The sequence below is a fragment of the Solanum verrucosum genome, unplaced genomic scaffold (assembly GCF_900185275.1).
Source record: "Solanum verrucosum unplaced genomic scaffold, falcon-dt-bn FXZP01000214.1, whole genome shotgun sequence".
NCBI classification, from domain to species: Eukaryota; Viridiplantae; Streptophyta; class Magnoliopsida; order Solanales; family Solanaceae; genus Solanum; species Solanum verrucosum.
The window spans coordinates 864,424-884,367 of record NW_026020059.1 but is presented as its reverse complement, the minus strand read 5'-3'; the positions used below and the strand labels follow the sequence as shown (position 1 = coordinate 884,367).

The 19,944-nt window shown below is 32.6% G+C and overlaps 2 protein-coding genes across 2 annotated transcripts; both read right to left on the bottom strand.

The window, feature by feature from the left end:
* Positions 1–1,073: 1,073 nt before the first annotated feature.
* LOC125823332 (AP2-like ethylene-responsive transcription factor AIL5) lies at positions 1,074–5,575 on the bottom strand. The gene is made up of 9 exons (XM_049502723.1): positions 5,428–5,575; positions 4,927–5,170; positions 4,750–4,832; positions 4,316–4,324; positions 3,798–3,886; positions 3,603–3,676; positions 3,349–3,399; positions 2,824–2,900; positions 1,074–1,702 (listed from the first exon to the last, which is right to left on the bottom strand). Exons 1-9 carry the CDS (start codon positions 5,555–5,557, stop codon positions 1,074–1,076), a joined length of 1,386 nt encoding a protein of 461 aa, XP_049358680.1. The 5' UTR covers positions 5,558–5,575.
* Positions 5,576–8,407: 2,832 nt separating this feature from the next.
* LOC125823329 (replication protein A 32 kDa subunit A) lies at positions 8,408–14,052 on the bottom strand. The gene is made up of 10 exons (XM_049502721.1): positions 13,952–14,052; positions 13,774–13,884; positions 13,034–13,131; positions 12,368–12,409; positions 12,210–12,287; positions 10,658–10,736; positions 10,464–10,547; positions 10,277–10,356; positions 8,938–9,006; positions 8,408–8,816 (listed from the first exon to the last, which is right to left on the bottom strand). The coding sequence occupies exons 1-10, from the start codon at positions 14,045–14,047 to the stop codon at positions 8,735–8,737; spliced, it is 819 nt and encodes a 272-aa protein (XP_049358678.1). The 5' UTR covers positions 14,048–14,052; the 3' UTR covers positions 8,408–8,734.
* Positions 14,053–19,944: the final 5,892 nt, after the last annotated feature.

The window sequence follows — 19,944 nt, the reverse complement described above, 5'->3', positions numbered from 1 at the left end:
GTTGTATAGCATATGACCCTGGACGAGCATACTCTGCAGAGGACCAGGTCCCTGCACTTGTGAGGAGATCATCAAAACATCTGAAAGCATTACTTATCAGCCTACATATATGTTTCTACGATTCCAAAATTTTAAATCGTGACACAATTCAACTCAAAATCATTTATACTGAACCATATTTAAACTTGCTACTTAAATTTTGATTTTTTTGTCATCAATTTAATTAAAGCCATAAAAAAGTTGACTTGTTGGGGTTAAAAAACCATTGGCTATGAAGAGGGCAGGAATTTAAAAACCTGTTGTATGATCCAGTACTCGTCATTCCAATGAAAAGGATAGGCTAAATCCATCTACAATACATCCCGTGAAACTTAGTGGTAAATTTTATTTAGATAATCGAATTATAGCTTGTTCTAGATTCTCAAAATCGCAAAACAAAGTACTTCTATTATCTTATTTTAGAAATGGTTTTGTACGTGTTTACGGACACTCATTATGTTCTATCACATGTTCAAGTATTCAATTGGACATGTCACAATTTAAGTATCAAAATGAAGCACTATTGATGTATTTTACCAAAAAGATTCATAGAAAAAGAGAGTATATCATACATGTGCTGAATTTTATTGAAATGAAAACAGTACACGATGAGAATGTACAAAAGGGATTTTTCTAGCCATAAAATAACTAGATAAATCATGTCAGTCAAACAAACAAAAGAACATAATTATAAGGTAATGAACTAATTAAGAGAAACTAATGATTAAAAATAAAAAGATTCAAGTTAGTACCCTTGCTTTATTTGCTGTGAAATGATTGTACGTCCCATTCTTTGCCCATGCAAAAAGCAATTTTCACTTTTTTGACCAATCCACTTAGCTTCTCCTCTGGTAGGTGACAAACTAAAACCCCATTCAAACACACAAAAAAGGGTAAATTCAGAACTTGTCCCTTCATTTCCCTACACTTGTCATCTTAGTTGCGCAGACTCTACCTTCTTCAAAAACACATTATTTTTGACGAATCCAACACCTGTTAAATTTTTTGAAAAATCCGAGCAACATAGCTTACCATTATTCCATGCCAAATATTGGGGTATGAAATGGTGCTAGGTTATTCTTTGCACTACTTTGGAATGAATGAAGAGAAGGTGTCATCCAATTATCAAAACTAGAGCTATCAATAGTAGTAGTTGTAGTGGCAATATTGCTATTTAAAGCCATACTTATTTCACTACTAGAACCACCACTTTGTTGCTGTTGATCATGATTATAGTACCCTTGTTCATTGAACATGACATTACTATTGTTGACTTCATTGCTGAATAATGTAGTACCTTGTGCATTCATAGTTGTACCCTGAAATAACGAACCATTTTTGTTTTGATCGTTATTGTATCCAAGGCTTGACCAGAAATCGGATGCATCTTGCTTTATAGGCAATCCGAAACCTAAGTTGACCATACTCGTATTCTGTGATGGGAAATTAGGAGCAGAGGAAATATCGTTGGGTCGATTTTCGACATTTTTAGTACTTTCATCCGATGAGCTTTTGGATTTGTTACTCATTCCTCCAACGGGGAGATTGCTACTAGCAATACTTTTAACATCGTAACGACTAATGTCGAAATTTGTTACTGCATTTATTCCTCTGAATTTGATTGCAGCGATATCATAAGCCTCTGCTGCTTCCTCTTGGGTGCCTGTATTTAATTAATTATCGCAATTTTATAATAAGGCTATCGATAAAACATTATCGCAAAATAATAATAATAATAATAATAATAACAAAATCAGTATGATCATGATGAAAGTAAATACTGACACCCCACCACGTTGAAGAGAAAATTTAAAAAAGATAATTCCACGTGCTTACCCATTTTGGTTCTGCATCATATTTTCATTAATTGTCCCATGATTCAAATGAGCACGTAATTCTTTGTGGTATGTTAAATTATTGCTTCAAATCAATTTTTAATTTACCATTTATATTTACTAAATTTATTATTTTTTATCAAATATATTTACCAGATCAATAAATGACTCAAGTAACAATGTTGGTTCGTCTTTTCAATCATATGAACGAAAAACACAAGTTACGTGAGAAGATTGTTCGTACTACACATTAAAGACTAGTACACCATAACTTATATTTAATATTTTTTTATTGAATTAGAGCTAATTGATCAATCAATAAATATTGTATATATTTTTAAGAACATTTTTATAACGGTGTATTATGTAATTTTATAAACTTGTAATTATTTGATAAAAATATATAAAAAATTAAGATAATTTTAATATTTTACAAACTTATGAAATTTTTACACATATAACAAAAAAAAGTTCAAATTACATGTCCAAACAAAACATTAACTAATTTACATCATGATTTTACATCGCAGGGCTAAACAGACCCTAAAAATATTATTTTTTAAAATTTTAAAGATTCTTCTATGATGTGAAGATAGGAAAGGGATTCAAAGTAAAAGCATATTTATTATTATTTATGAAAAATACCATCAACAAAAACCATGGGCAACAAGAATATAAAAACAAAAAAATTTTGATGTTGTGCCGCTTATAAGACCAAATAAAAAGAGCCACGTATCTCATTTATTGTCAAACCTTTAACCTAATTCAGAGAGATGTTTTAGGGAATCCACCGCAAATGTTAACAAATAGCAGCAATGCAGTGAGTGTTGTTGAATAATTTTAGTTCCGACATTTTTCCATGTTCAATTCATTTAATTTAATTTGGTGGGGAAAAAAACAAAAATGGATATATAATATTACTAATGAATTAAAGAAGAAAAAAACTCACTAAAAGTTCCAAGATAGAGATCTTTGTTTCCAGCCACTCTACCGATTCTTGCTTGCCATCTACCATGTTGGTGGTGTCTAAAATAAAATAAAAAAATGTTATGTTAGTTCCATAAGGTAGAGAATCGTCTTTTGTTAGACTTTAGGAAATATTTTACTATCAATGTGAAAATTTTCTACGTAAATTCAAATTTAGTTAGGCTTTTACTTTCTCTGTCCAATAATAGTTGTCAATTATTGACTTGACATACCCCTTAAGAAATTATATAAATAATAGGTATGCTTTGACTTTATTAAATATAATGCTTTGAAAAATATGTTAGATGATAAATAATAGAGTATTTAACAGCAAGAGTAAAATGAACACAAAAGATAAATGTATCTCTTAATTTTTAAAATTAGACAACTATTGTTGGACAACTATTTATAGTATGGACAACTATTGTTGAACGAAGGAAGTGAAAACCAAAAATAAAATAAAATTACCAAAATAAGTAATGTATATTATTAAAATAATATTCCTGACCTTGTGACACCTCTATAGATAGAAGCTCCTCTTGAAAATCCACTACTTTTCCTATAATAACAAAGAGTATATCATAAGATTACGCATTATTTGGTCCAATATATATAATGAGACGATAAAAGCATTTATTTAGATGAAAATATAACACCACCACAAAACTAAGAATTACCGATGGCAAATTCTATGAAGATTTATTGCTAAATCTTATTTAGCAGACATATTATTAAAAAAGTAACATAATTAAGAGTTTTAACCTTCTAAGAGATGCAACAAATTCCTGTCTTGTCATGTTCTTCATTTCTTCAAGCTCCCTCTCATAGTTTGATACCTTTTAAACACACACCACTAGAATTTTATATCTCAATGTATAGATAAAATAAAAGAAAAAAATTAATAATTAATAATTCCCTCTTTTTTTTGTTCAATTTGTGTTTTAAATTAATTAGTACCGGAAAGTTAGTGGTAGTGGTCGGACCCCAATACTTGAGGGCAGCAAGATCATAAGCTTTAGCTGCTTTCTCTTCTTTATCATAACCACCTAATCATAAAAAGATGAGAACATACAAATCTTAATTTTCTACTTCCGCGTGTATCAATTTATGTAACACATTTCATTTTTCGAGAATCAGAAAGTTTAAGTTTGATCAAAAATTTACGTATGAAATTTTCAATTTTTTTGAATGAAATTTATATATTTGTAAACTATATAAAAAATAGTATAAGTGACAATAATTGACAATTCAAAATATTTAAAAAATATATGAAAAGTTTACGATAAAAAATAAATTTGTTTGAATCTCGAAATCTGAAATGTGATAAATTGAACCGAAGGGGTAAAAAGTTTTAGAAAATAAGAATCCAAAGAGAATCTAAAGGTTTGAACACGTACATATTCATTGCAAAAAGAATCTTGTACCAAGTAGATAGTAATTGTAAAAAAAAAAGATTTTGGATAATCAATACTTACCTAAGTAAACTGAAATTCGGCAATGATGATTTAATTCGTCCAGGGCCACAATCATTTGATGGTACATTCACATAGAAACAAAACAAAATTAGTCCATATTCCTCATTATTATGCATTTCATATTATAGTATATCACATTTGTTACTAACATCCTATTCAAATTCTACACATTCAAGCTTACAACAATTCCTGGGAAAAATTATGTAAATCGAACTACGTACAGATCTCATAAAATAACGTAAATCAACAAAAACTAACTAGTGTTAATTACTTAGGCCCTTAAAGTTTATACGTGATAGACTCCTGGAATCATGACATATATTGCTTCCATATTGAAACCAAATAAAAATAATTACGAGGATAACTGAAAACACTATTGATTTACTTAAAAAAAAGTTTTAATTTGCAAGGAGAGAAACCCTAAAAGTAGATACCTTGTCTCCCTTTTCTACTTTGTCCTTCTCTTCTACAACTATTATCCCACAAATGAGCTTCATATCTTCCAGTCCATCTATGTCTAAAACACACACAAAAACAACAAAGGTATAGATAAAAATAATAACATATGTTAATTCAAAAAAATAAAAATAAAAATGAATGATAATGTTCACCTAGTAACACCTCTGTAAATAGAAGTGCGTTGTCCAAATGATTCGAGTGGCTTCTTAGGTTGAGTGACAATTAGAGGCAACTTGTCTTTGTGATCATCAGTAAAGGTAGGTAGAAAAGTAGCTGCTATCCTCTTCAACTCTGACCCATATTCACAACTAGTTGTTGTATTACTCTCACAATAAGAAGATCCCAAAAAATTCTCAAGCTTTGGTGCACCATTTTCATTTTGCCTCACATCCCAACCTATAAAATATGTATATCATCATTAATTAATTTTTTTATATGGAAAACTACATACATGCAGAGGCGGAGGCGAAACTAAGTGATGGTTCGTAGGTTCAGACAAACTCAATAAGCTTTTCTGTAGATTCTATATTTTTACTAAAAAATTAAACAAATAAATATATATATATATATCTTAATTTGTGAACCACAAACTCGTAAACCTAGCTCCACGCCTGTGTATACATGTAAAGAGAAAAGGAAGAAGAGAATAATACTATTAGGGTTGGAGTTGAAAGCTTGGAAGATGGAGAGTTGTGAAGAATTAGTAGTAGAAGGTGGCAAGTTGTTGATATTGGAAAGTGAGAAGCCAAGCCACTTCTCACAAGAAGAAGAATTCATATCCATTATCGTTGGTGAACTTGAAATGCTTCTGCTTCTTTTTTCTTTGGGAAACGTACAAGTGCTAAAAACTTGGTGCTTCAAGATATTTTTTTAGAGGGGAAATTAGAGGCTTAAATGTAAAATGTGAAAGAGTAAGACATTAATATAGAGATATCTATGAGAGAGAGATAAGTATGCACGAGAATCGAGGCGTCTCGCTTGTGTTGTGGGGATAAAAATGGTTGAAACATATTACTAATAATTTCTCTTCATACTTATTTAATTTGAAATTTGATGATGATCAGTATTACGTTTAGAGATGGCCAAACACATATACAACCCCTCTAACTTGTCCTTATTTTTCATTTTGGCACTTCAACTTAGCATTGTTCCATTTTAACCCTTAAACTCCATTTTTTATGTATCATTTTAACACGAAATACTATTTTTATGATTTCTTTATTTTTATATATATTCTTCAATTGCAACTTTTTACTTTAAATCGACATGTATTGGTTAATTTTAGTTAAAAAAAATAAAAAATAACAAAAAATAATTTTTTTTTAAAAATAATTTATTTTTAAGAGTTTTATGTATTTTTATGTGAAAAATAACCGACGAAATTGTGTTGGTTTTCTTTCTTAAAAATCACCGATAATCTAACAAATTAAAGTCAGATGAGTTTTAACATTTTTAGTAGTGTTATTAGAAATGAACAAGAGTCTTTTTTACTCGTATTGAATATGAGTTTTTTTATTCGTATTGATTTATATTAAAAATAAAACGTGAGTATTTGCGTTAAATTTAGATAGCCTAGATGACAAGAAATAATAAATAAGTAGTGTTATTTAATTTAATTGAATGTTTAAGAAAGAAAATCGAAGAACTTTCGTCAATTTACTTTCATGCAAAAATACAGAGAAATCTCAAAAAATAATATTATTGTTTGAAAAATTTAATTGAATGTTTAATTTTTTTACGAAAATTAACAGACGCATGTCTATTTTTTTAAAATAAAAAATTGCAATTGAAGAACATAAATAAATAAAAAATCATAAAAATTAGTTTTAGTTTAAGGGTTAAAATGGAACAAGGTTAAGTTGGAGTGCGAAAATGAAAAATGATGGCAAGTTTGAGGGGTTGTGTATGTGTTTGGCCTTTAGAGATTATATATTGATTCACGTTTGAAAGATAAACTAAAACTATGAACAAGATTTACTACTAATTAATTAGAAGATTAATTGTAGATAACATTATTATTTTATTATCTAATACTTTCTACGTCCGTTCATTTTTACTTATTTATTAAATTAAAAATAAATATTCAACCATACTTGTACAGTTTAAAAAATTAAGAGATTATTTTACTCTTTATATCTATTTTATCCTTGCTACCTAATATATTTAATAAAACATTAAATTTAATATATTTAAAACATGAAGTTGAAACCCTAATTCATCCTCATGTCAACAATTACTTGAACTTCATTTCACTTAATATCTATCACGAAGGTAACTAATGACATTATAAAGTACTTCTGATCACTAAATAAAGTTGAATCTTCCAAAATAAAGTACTTTAAAAAATAATGATCTACTTTTCCTTTTCATCTGTTTAAAAAATGACACCTCTAAATTTCGTTTTTGACAATATCTTAATTTCAATTTTCCACTTAGCAAACTTTAGTTTAGAATCATTAAAACTTTTTTAAAAAATATTTTTTCAAATTCCATAACAAATCAAAATAAATCCTAAAAAAAATAAAAATTGATGGGTTTACACTTTACAGTGCATGAATGTGTAAAGAAATAATGGAGATGAAAGCAAGTGGAAGGATATTATGAAATGACTAGCGGCCTTTCTTGTCTGTATCTTCAACAAAGAAAGAGAAACTTTATAAAAGGAAAAAAGAAAGAGTTATGTGACAAAAAGGAATTAAAAAAAAAAAAGATAAAGGGAAAAGGAGTTAGAGTAATAATAATGGGTAATAATTAATGGGATAAAAGAGAATGTGTTGAGAAGATATTGCATGTATGTGGAGAAGCGGAGGAGGAGGGGACACCACCACTCTAAGGACGATTAGTAAATCATTTCTTTTGTTAAACATATCACATTTTTAAAAATTAGTTAACTAGTCATAATTATTGAAAACATATACACTTTAAAATAATAGTATTAAAAGTATTAAAATGTCAATATTTTAGCAAATAAAGTATATCCTAATATAATTCATTCATTCTTCAACTGGACAATGCTTTCAATAAACCTTAACCATTGGAATGACTCTCGAATGCAACCGTCGCACATCTCTGGCTAGAATAGCAACATACTCCTCTACGAAGGTCAAACGGTCATCCAACTCAACTAAATTTTCACAAAAGGCAAAACTACTTCAGGTAGCATATCATAAACACCACTTTAATTCTTTCAATTCTTGAAGCCCCGGAGTTGGTATCCTCTATTCTAGTTCAACAAACTTGGGTAACTCTCCTTAGATTAACCTGATCTTTAACCCTTGCACGACTAGGGCTAGTCTTATTTGTTGTAGCCATATCCATGTGAATAGGCTTTCCACAGGCAGCAACTAATGAAAAGAATGATTTCTTCCCAGAAAAAAGTTGGCCAAAGGATGAGGGAAAGAAATCCATGTCATAGCTTAGGTAGTCTCTTCATCAACTTTGAACTTCTTAGTGATGTCCCATCCTTATCAGTGATGAAGTATGAGTTTTTAGACCTCATATTTACAAAGTCTTCAATTAATTCAAATCTGATTAGAATGTGTCTGCTTCTCAACAAACCAATTTTGCACTCTCCTTTGATATTGCATTGTTTAGGCCAGTTGACCAATGCTCTCAATAAAAGAGAATTGGCTAATCGTTCAACCAATAAATGAAAGTAAACATTGAGTGATTCCACTACTTGGTCTGCCAAAAGCACCATTCCATTGGAGATATTTGTAGGACTAAAGATCTGCTTCCATGGACAATTCTTTACACCAAAACAGGAGTGGCAACATATCCATGACTCTTGACAAATAAAAGTAAAAATACTCTTAAAGGAGGTTTGTCCTTAAATCGACTTCCATTCAAAAAGCTGGACTGCAATGACAGAAATCAGTTCCTAAAACTTGATATATTTGATGAGGTCAAGCTAACTATCATCTTTCCTCTGATTCCCTGAGCATGTAAGCAAGCAAAGTTTTAAGCACTTGTCGACTTGAAGTGACATTCATCAATGGTAGAGTAAACCAGCCCTTCCGATTCAAGAGATTCTATTGCTTCCCTATCAAGATTAAAAAAATGATTTAGGTTATAAAGTAGGAGGTTGTTACAATCCTGCATGCAATGAAAATGAGAAACAAAATTGTCCTTTATCTTTCTGTGTGATGGATAAAGAGATATACTTGATTTTCTCCAAAGGAACTCTAAGGTGTTGAGCAATTTCATTCCGGTGTATCCCTTTCTCCTGTGCACTGAACATGGAAATGTAGTCAGTTTTGCAATCTAGAGTTGGGGAACATGATCAACTCAAACAAAGATGAATGCAGCATCTTCAAAAGGTATCTTTTACAATATTACAGGATGGTATTAAGAAGCAGTTGACTGCAAAATTGCACGGCAGCAGACTACGTGCTCCACAAAAGGCAAAACTGGGGTGCTTGTGTTTTAACTCTCTAGGAAATGATATCGATCTTGATTTCCAAATAAATCATGGAAATCTTGCTCCTTTTACTAGTTTGATGTAAAATTTGCCATATTTTGATGTGTTGCTCTCTAAAGGGTATAACTATTGTGACTCCCTCCACTAACAAATACCACCTACTCCTACAAACAGAGGACATTGTTTTTATTTTAGATTTCCGTACCAAAACACAATTCCAGTCAACCTTATATATTAAATGCTAGAAATATGCATAACCAATTAAGCACTAAAATTATTCCGATGATGGTTTTTATCATATAACATTTTCCAGATAATAGTTTGGGGAAAACATTCTGCTTTTATTAAACATACTGTCTTTTTTCAGTAAATATTTGGTTTAAAGAAATGGCAGTAACGTCAAATAAAATGCCTTCAGCAGGTTAAGCCAGCAGTTTCCAGAAGTTCATATATAGAGGTCACACGCAGGTAGTAGTTTCAAAGCTGCTGACCTCTCAGAGCATTCTGTCTTCATTGCAGAATTAAGATAGATAAATCATGTTATTTTCACCGACTGCTCAGAGGATTTGGGCTGTGTGTGAATGTGAATGTGAATGTGTCTCTGTATGCATATGTATGTATGAGTGAATGAATGACAAGTGTAATTTTCTAGCTTCACAAGTTGATCACAGTAAAGAAGTTACCCAAACTCAGGTAAGCCCTATATTCTTGCGGCTACCAATTAGATACTGTTTAACCCTCAAAAATAAGTGTGACCCAAAGGTAATGTTACTCCCTTCTATTGTATGCTTTTGAAGAACAAAACGAGAAAAACGACAAAATACATACAACTAAAATTACAAAGAATCAGGGATTTCAAGCGCTTTCATTTTAAGAGAATCTGAATTTAAGATGAACAGGGCATCATTCAAGTTGAGATGGAGAGTAAACCAAACCCAAATATATCTTCAAGTTACATAGTCAAGTTAGTTTGAACTCTAGAAAACTAGACCGTCGTTGGGAAAGCATACCACTTGTCAACCAAAGAGAAGCTATGAACAGCATGATCAGTGTTATGATTAACAGCATATTAAACAACTTACAGTGAGGACGGCTGTTCCAAATAATCTATAACAATCTTTTCTATGCCCTTGAGTCCATCAATGCTCAAATTTGCAGAGAACTGAAAGAAAACAATGGATGAAGAAGATAATCAAACAAAATCATCAAGAGTGATGAATAGTAGAATGGCAATCTGAAATCATCATTTACTGTATGGTCAAAACTAACTTGATTGGAATTGTATCCACTTGAAGGGGCACTAACTGCTGCAGGCACATCAGTTTTGCTGGGAGTGGAGACAGAGAGACCACTCTGTATTCATATGGATAAAAGTCTAGAAGTTATTCTACAAGTCGGGTTATTGAGAATAAAAAAAAGATGTTGTATATAAAACTCATTGTTTTTAGAAGCTAGATTTATACCTGTGACTTCCTATTGCAGTGATGGACATAGATACATTCAAGGAAGTGGGTAGCAACCTCATTATAATCAGTTATAGGTCTGAAACATCATCAAAGACCAAAATAGGTGTTAATTGATAATCTTATAAAAGAATCACTATATAAAACGACGACAAGTTATTTCTGGCTGTGGTGCTAGGATAAATCATTGCTAAGGACTAAAAAAGACTAGATTTGGGGTAAATTTTATTCACTCATAATCATATTTTGGAGGAAAATAAAAGGTAAGTAAACCAACTTCTTTTTGTATTTGTAGCACATGCAGCATAAACAACCCCCCACCCCGACATAAAATCTTATGTAAGAAAGGTTTGGAGGTGCTATGCATATTTTTAAAACTCGGGGAGGCTAAGTGAAAACTGGGAAACCACAGGGGGATTAGAATCTCACCCTTTATCAACAAGTGATTCTAGGGTTCCATCTAATTAAAACTAAGGTCCATAATGGGTAGTTTAAAATTCCCAAATTACAAGTAAACAGCCAAACAAAAAAATTAGTTAACACTGATCTGTGGACATATAAAACATGTAGCGAGGTTCAACCACAAACCACCCAATGAAACTTTCAGCACCCAATATCACTAGACATCCTAAAAAAGATCAAGAAAGGGAAAAACAAAGAAATCCATACATAGGAATGAAAGTAAGATTGATGGATTTGGAAATCAATGTCTGAAAAACACACAATCTGGAAAGACACTCGGGGGACATTGTTAACAGTTAACACAAACAAAGAGTGCACAAGTCCAAAAAGAATTGCTTGTAAAAATAAACTAAGCTGTCCTGATTCAACTACATATCATGTCCCCAGTGTCTAATAATAAATTGTTTGTCCTCTAGCATTCTATCATCTCTAGGCAAAAACAAAAAGTTGGGAATACAAACTTCATCAGTGTACAACAAAAAGAGGTGGCCTAATTGATAAATTATGAGTCCGTCTTAAATATTTAAGAAAACTACCTGGAAAACAGATATTTCATACTTGAAATGACAAATCATACCAAAGTTTGATAGCCATTATAACATTCAATTGACTAAACATCTACAGTGGAAATATCTATGATTCTCAGTAAACACACTTGATGAACTGCCCATTTGGCTATTCAAGTTGAAATCAAGTAGTTCTAATATCTCTAAAGGAAAAAGGGAAAGGTTGTTCCCCACCAAGAAAACACAAACAACTGAACAAAGAGATCATCCTTGCCATCAATACTAACAAGTGGAAGATGGTTAGCACAAGATTATGAATTAGCTTTTCCCTGACTCATTGGAGAAAAATCAAGGGTGTGAATGTTCTAGCGAAAAAGCGGTTTCATTCATTGAAGACATTCTGAGGTAATAATCTTGACCAACTCTTGAGAAGAAAACGTTATTATCCTTCAGAAAATAAAGGAAGAGCTGCAACAGAGTTGCAACAAAAAGTAAGAAAAATTTGACCATAGGCTAGTTGAGATCATACAAGTATAGAGCATTTATTAAAATAGAACAAAAAATAGAAGCATAACTTTACAAACCTGATAGCAAATACCACTAGTTGTGTTTTACCCTGAAAACCTTTCAAGTGTCCATGGACTCTGACATACATTCCATCCCTGCTTAAAAATGTGGATTTAGAAAGCTAAAGAGCAAACATACCATTGGATTCAAAATGGTTGATAGAGACGTGACTTACGATATTTGCTCCACTTCCTTGGTATCCACAGCATCATTCACCCTGAAAAAGGGATAGAAAGACATAACTTTAGTGCATAGTGAGCTAGAGAGGTGCAAATTAGGCAAACAGGATTACTATACAAAGGAACTTTCATGCTTCTACAGAAATAGTAGTTTAGGCGACGGCCTTAAAACAGTAAGAGATTAAACCTAGAGCCATCAAGGTAAATGATGCCAAGCTTCGAGTGGTGCATTGATCTCCCCACTTTGGTTAAGTTTGGACAATGGTATTGTATTTCAATTAGAAAAAAATAACATAAATTTATCTTAATTTTCATGTACTTTTAAGAGGTTTTTTTTTTCGAAGACACCTTCATTTGTATGTAGTGAAAGCAGTTAGTAGGGGTAAAACCGCCCAAACTAATTGATAGGAAAAAATGACTAGTAATACAGTACATCCCTGTATCACAATCTTAAATGCTTCAATTGTTTATGAACTACAAGAAATCTAAGTGTTCTTGCAGCAATAGATCCCCTTATGATGAACACTATGTGCCCCCCAACAGTATGTAGATCCCTACATGTTTTTTATCCATCTTCACATAAAGGTTATGAATATAATAATCAACTTGGAATATAAATATAAAGTGTTATATCAAGAAAAACAATAGGCAAGAAAATTTACCATCTAGTACATTCAATGCGACCAGTTCCATCATCAATCGTAAACGATACATCTGTCACTCTCTCAGATTTTTTATATGCCATCCCTACCAATCTCACCTAAACAAAGAATTGGGTTAAGTTTCCTCTAAATTCGAAGATAAACCCAAAAATATCTTCTTCTTTTTATAGTGGAAGGAATAAATTTACATATTTACACATCACAGAAAATAGCACCTTAGTACACAGAACTAGTGAAACACTAGCTTAACCAGTAATTAGATCCAGTGATAATTGGCAAATCAAAACCTAGACCCAGAAAAAACAACTGAAGTGAAAGTTTTCACAATTGTAACACAAATCCAAATAAAATCTTGACCCACGAAAAATATTTAAAATTAAGAGAAAATTTTCACAGAATACCCAAATCACTTCAAAGGTACTGAATAACCAAAACAAAACACTGACCCTTAAAAATTCTAAACCAAAAAATCCTAAAACCTTTTCCCCTCCCCATTTTATATGACACTATCACTGTATGAACTATCAAACTGCTCTTTTCTTTGATTACAATTTTACACACTTGCTAAATTATTGCAATCACAAACAATTGAGATTTGAAACACTTGTATGTAAATTCTAACTTTAAAATGTGACATGGCTACTCCTCAGTGATTCCTTTGAAAACTAACGGAGTAATAAATATTAAAAAAATGACAAATTCTTGAGTTCATAGAGAAAAAAAAAAGGAACAACTCTTACATTGTTGACATCGACACCATCAATAACAAAGTTAGATTTCTCATCACTTGATTGAACTGCTTGACTTATCTGTTTCACTGTTAGCGGAAGCAGAGGTGGGTTTTCACGACTCTACAAAATCAACAAACAAAATGAATACCCAAGTACACAGAAGAGCAAAAAGTGATAGGGTTTTCACCTTAGCGGAAGTGCGTGAAGCATCCGCGGTTTGAGTGGACTGAGAAGGCATGAAACCTCCGCCGGAGAATGAATCCAATTGACTGCTACCGAACATTTTTTTCGTTTCTTTCTTCTTTGATCACACAAAAAAAGGGATTATTCACTAAATTTGAGTGTTTAAACTGAAAGTTCACATTCTATATGAAACCCTATGAAATGTTCCCGCCATTTTTCATCTACTTTTCAGTTTTCCCGCCAATAAACCTAAGGTGCAAGCCTATTACTTATGTTATACTTTGGACAATCACACCAAAAAAAAGTGTTTACTACTAGTCCTATTACTTTTGTTATACTTTCATTATATTTATTTTAATTTTGCAAATTTAAATTTTTTATTTTCTATTTTGGTAACCATATTGAAATTGTACTAATTTGGATTCAAATCAAATTGGGTTTATTTGATTATAGTCTTTCTTATCAAGAATTTTTTCTTATTCAAGGTTCGAAACAAAAATCTATTAAGAAAGAAGTAGTCTCATCTATTTGTTGCACAATATTATTTGGTGGATAATCACCACTAGTCTGACTCGACACTAAGTTGTAACACCTTGTATTTTAAGTGTATTAGTTCTATTTATATGACGCTTATAAATTGTCGTGTGGTATAGTTATGGACTTGATTTCCTATGCAACTAGTGACAATAGAATAGGTTTAAAGTGAACTGCTCATAGATTTTGATGCGATCCGATTAAGTTGACGTCGATGGAAGTATTTAAACTTGAGATCATAAGGTGGTATTTGAGTCTAAAGTTTAAATTGACATAGTGTATATAAATTTTAAGTTAAATTAAAGGTATTAAGGTCTAGAAATGGAATAAGATATTGAGGTGCTTGAATGACTACACTAAGCTAGTAGGTGACAAGTAGGTGCATCACCTACTTTGACTTATTGACCAGCCCAAAGGACCAAGTAGGTGCATCACCTACTAAGATTTTTTTGACCATGTTATTGGGCCAAGTACACTACCACCTACTTGCATTAATCTAGCCCAAGTTGATTAGAAGAATAAAGGGAAAATGGACAGTCAAGGCCCAATCTTTCCAAGCCCACAAGAAATAATTTGAATGGGAAAGTAGGTGCATCACCTACTTAAATGTGTGACCTAAATTAAAGACACATGTTGGCTGCAAATGAAGTACAAGAAAGGTGGCAAAAGGCACAATGTTCTTAAGTCCAAAAAGGCCCAAGTGAAAAGTCCAAGTAGGTGGGTCACCTACTTGACAAACTATGGCCCAAAATGAGTGAGAAAGTCGGCCAAAGCAGGTCCCTTTAAAAGGGATAGATATCAGCTTTTTCCAACCATTTTTACTTTGACAAAAAAAATTGATTTCTAGAGCTTTCTCTCTTCTCTCTCTTAGATTCATACAGCAGTCATTAAATACCATTAGGGTTCTTGGACATTAGGGAGTTCAAACTATTGGAAGGTATAATTTAAGACAAGTTAAGGAGGAGAACCTTTACCTTGAAGAATCCAAGTCTTAGCAAGTGGTAGTTCTATCCAGCAAGGTAAGTTACTACAATTTTCTCCCTCTTGTGCTTGAGTAAATTTGGACACTTGGTATGTGTTAGTGAGTTGGAAATTGTTACTTTTACATGGTGTAATATTGGGGAGGATGTTCTGGTGATTAGTGCATGTTGGGACAGCATGGAGGGGAGTCCTCTTTAAATTCAGTAATGAGATTGTTTGAACACTTTAAAAGTAATGTTAGCTCTTGAAGTGTTGGTGATCAGAAACCATGATTCATATTGCTTATGTTATATTATTATGTTTAAGGATTGTTTTATGTATGTTATGATAAGGGATATGACTGGATGTGCGGGAAAGTTATGGAAACGTTAAAGGACTTAAATATTGCAGGGAGTTTTGGGGAGGACCTGATACGATGGTTGTACAGTATATAGATGTGATTAAAGGGAAAGGGAAGGAAAGAAAACACTGGCTAGATAAATTGCATGCTTACTGCTTGGTTACTATTTGGGTGAGATCAAGTAGCTCAAATTGATTGATTAGCTACTAAAACTAGTCTTACAACTTATTTATTGTAGATTAGTAATCTGAAGAGAAGGAGCTTAAGTCATACGTATTGAATTTTATAGCAAGGTATGTAAGGCTATTCAATTTCCTATTTCTTCGGCATGAATCCAACACTTGCATTACAAAAAGTAAGCTTTCTAAGTTCCCTTGGTAGTGACTAATCCATAGTTGCAGTTCCTACTCCCTAGAGCAGTCTAGTGAGTACTCTAATATGAGTTTGTTACTAAATGTACGTGCTTACTTTACCAAGTATTAGCATGCAAGGTTTAAACTTGTTTCATCGTCAAAGTACCCTTGGCACGTATTTCCCTTATATAAATCAAAATGATCCTAGATTACACATGGTACATATGTTTATATGTTGGATATACAGTCTGCCCATATCATGCCAACTTGCTTCAATTATCTATATATATGTCATCTTGTCACATGTTCATATGTTCCCTTTATAGGTTATTACTCCCATTGTGTTAGACTATAATGTTACCTCACAAGATCCCTACATGCTCTATTGTACAATTTATATGTACTTACTTGGAATATGTATCCGTCTTAAAGTTGAATATGTCCACGTTCTCCGTTGGTTCCACATTCACGTATACCTTGTATTTGATATTAGTTAGTGAGTATTTGGCTATCATATAGAGTTCAAATCTCTTGGCTGAATGTTAAATGTCTTCACTTGATATGTGCTTCAATTTGAGATGTCAAAATGCTTACTGAGTCATATAAGCTCCTAAGTATTACACGTTCATGTCACATTTGTTTCCCATGTCATTGTTATTATCGTAAGTCCATATTCACATGTCTTCTACTACTGGTCCATAGTTCCAAATCTCAACAATGATTATGACCACCAAAACAACAATCTCAAAAGAGTTATGATCATCAAAAGAACAATCTCAAAAGAGTTATGAACATCAAAACAACAATCTCAAAGATTAAAGAATCTAAGTGAAGCAATCTGTATAATTATGGGTGGCAGCCCAGGGGAAAATGCCTAGCATGGGTCGATCCCAATTGGTATAAAAGGGTGGCAGCTCAGGGACAAAAGTCTAGCATGGAATTATGAGGACAACATCCCAGGGGTTAAAATGCCTAGCATATGTCATCCTCTTCTACAGCTGATCAGCTGGTTATTTGTATCATATGTCTTATAAAAATTATAATGCAAAGAAAAGTAAAGAAAAAAATGTAACATACACGATTCCACAAGTATAAGCAAATGTGGTATCTAATCCTTATCTATTGGTATTTGGTTTCACTTGAGCTCTCATTTTACATATGGTTGTATTATGCCTTACATATTCAGTACATTCTTTTGTATTGACGTCTTTTATGGGGACGTTGCATTTTATGTTGCAGGTACATGTACTCAACTAGTAGATCTACCCAATAGAAACACATGATACTTAGCGGTTGTTGGTGAGCTCCAGGTTGATTCGGGGCTTTGCCGAGTCTTTACTATGCGTATTTCATAGTGGTACAATCATGGATTCCAGTAGAGGCTTTGTAGACATTGTAAAGCTATCATCTGAATTCATAGTTTCACTTGTCACATGTATCGATTCAGCTAGTCAACATGTGTTGTATATGAAGCTTCTCATTAGTAAATATATCTGCATAGTAGTAGTTTACTTTCTCATCATATGTGACTTGTAAAACATGTGTTCATATGGTACTTGTCCGCCTCACCTAGGGTTGGGGTGCGACATAAGTAAACTCCCAAGAAAACATGCATAATCATATTATACTCGTAATCTTAGTCTTTGAAATAGTAAGAATTTAGTAATACAAATTCATTCATGAAGGCTCATAATCATAGAATAACTCCTTTAAAATATCATGATTTCATAACATATAATCAATTTATAAGAGACACTTAATCGAAAGTATATAAATCATGATAGTCTTTTCATAATGAGAATACTTCAATCGGAAGCAACCTAATATCATAAAATTATATTGACATGTCATTAAAAAATATCCTTAAATCGTAATCTATTCATTTCATATAGTGCATGCATACCATCAAAACATGATTTCATAGTCAAAATACTCATATAGAATAGGTTAATGTTGAAATCATTGAAAACATTGAAATATGATCAAATCATACATAATAAGATCAATCATGATGAAAAATCCTTGAATCAATTAAACTTATACATAAATGATGAAATCCTAGAATTTGGGTAAGAATCATAGAAGAAGATTTGAGGTTTCTTTGAGACTCAATGGATGAAAAGGAATTCATTGATGAATTTCCCACCTACCTTAATGAATCCTAGCTTTGAACTTACAAGAGGAGACTTGAAGCTTGAAGAAACCCTAAATTACCTTGAGAGAATCCTTGAAAAAAAACTTGAGAGCTTTGGGGGTTTTGAGAGAATGAGGAGAATTTCAGTGTAAAAACAGTTATAGACCCTCAAAATAGGCTAGAAACTACATACTATAGATATTAAAAGAGTAGGAAGAAACTCAATTAACCCTGAAAAATAACTGTCGAAGTGACTTTACGACACCATGTACGGTCCGTACGTCATTCTACGAACCGTACTGGTCACCCATAGAAAACTTACTGGAAATCAAATCCTCTTACCAAGAACCACGTGCCATATTCCACGAAATGTAGAATCTTATACGACCCGTCAACCCCTCTCGGAGAACTCTGTCCCAGAAATCCTCCTAAGTCTAGAATCTCAAACACGACTCTCCATGTATGGCTCGTAGTTCCTTTACATGATGTATTTTCTAGACATAGACACAATACTGGAGACTCAACTTTTCAGAAGTTCAACCACGATCGGCCAATCACGACATTTAGTTCCATGTACAAGTCATTCAACACACTCGTGGATCCTAAGGCACTAAATTTCACCAAGTATGGAACTCACCCTACGAGTCTCATCCACGACCCGTATGACTTTGTACGAATCGTCTTGTTGGTCTGTAAAAACTCATCTAAGACTTGACATTTTCTCAACTTTCAGGACATCATCCACGACTTTCATCCACGGATCGTAGAACTAAGTATGGTTTGTACTTGACCTCGTACAAGCTTGTACTAGCAGCTTTTTGTGACTTTTCCTTTCCAAATCAATATTTATACTTTCGAGGTGTTACAACTAACCTCCGCGCTCATAGAAAAGGCTCCACATTTGCGGAGAGTAAAATTTCCTGACAGTTATTTAAAAGTTCATCCCGTTTTAGCATGCACTTGTTCTTAAAAAGATTCGGTCTTTTTGCCATTTTGGGAGATTTCCTTGGAGTTTTTCGTTGATTCTTATTGGATTGTGTCAGGGAAATGCGGGGGCACACTTTTGGATCAATTAATGTTCTGTCAACCTTGGTAGTTTCCGTCAATTCTCTCTTAAATTCTCCATTTTTTATTCTTTTAAGCAAAATATTAGTGGGGTTGTTTTGGCTTGATTGTGGCTCGATTGTGCTCATTTTTTGGGCACAAGTTTCTTGAGTTGTTTGGAGCCTCGTGATAGAGTCAATTTTATGACTCCGTGCATGGGTCCCACGATTGCATTTTTGGGTTGCTTTTCCATTTTTGAATTTCTATATTGATATGGGTATTGATGTGCTTGTTTTGGCGTTTTTGTCATGTTTTTGATAGCATGACATCATTAGGAGGCCCTTCGAAAGGGAAAAGCTCCAGAGTAAAAGTTCAAATGCGAGTTTTGCCTTGAGGTAGATTATGGTTTTCCTCTTTTAGACTTGACTTAGCATGATTATATGTATATTTGAGTAGTTTGATTGTTATGAAGGTTTTATGATTAGTTCATAGGCGTGCATGATCCTTTGTTGATATTTTGGCCATATTGGGTTATTTAACTTAGTAATTTAGTCGATAAGCCTTAGCTTAGGTTGATTCTTAGCTTGATAGTCGTCTTAGATCTTTAGAAT

What these genes read in the sequence shown, in the direction of transcription:
- LOC125823332 (XM_049502723.1), bottom strand. Translation starts at nt 5,557, where the DNA reads ATGGATATGAATTCTTCTTCTTGTGAGAAGTGGCTTGGCTTCTCACTT. An exon ending in ATTTACAGAGGTGTTACTAG is followed by an intron (nt 4,833 to 4,926) that starts GTGAACATTATC and finishes TGTGTGTTTTAG; the next exon opens with ACATAGATGGACTGGAAGAT. An exon ending in CCACTACCACTAACTTTCCG is followed by an intron (nt 3,677 to 3,797) that starts GTACTAATTAAT and finishes TGTGTTTAAAAG; the next exon opens with GTATCAAACTATGAGAGGGA.
- LOC125823329 (XM_049502721.1), bottom strand. Translation starts at nt 14,047, where the DNA reads ATGTTCGGTAGCAGTCAATTGGATTCATTCTCCGGCGGAGGTTTCATG. An exon ending in CGCATTGAATGTACTAGATG is followed by an intron (nt 12,410 to 13,033) that starts GTAAATTTTCTT and finishes TCCCTTTTTCAG; the next exon opens with GGTGAATGATGCTGTGGATA. An exon ending in AAGGAAGTGGAGCAAATATC is followed by an intron (nt 12,288 to 12,367) that starts GTAAGTCACGTC and finishes ATTTTTAAGCAG; the next exon opens with GGATGGAATGTATGTCAGAG.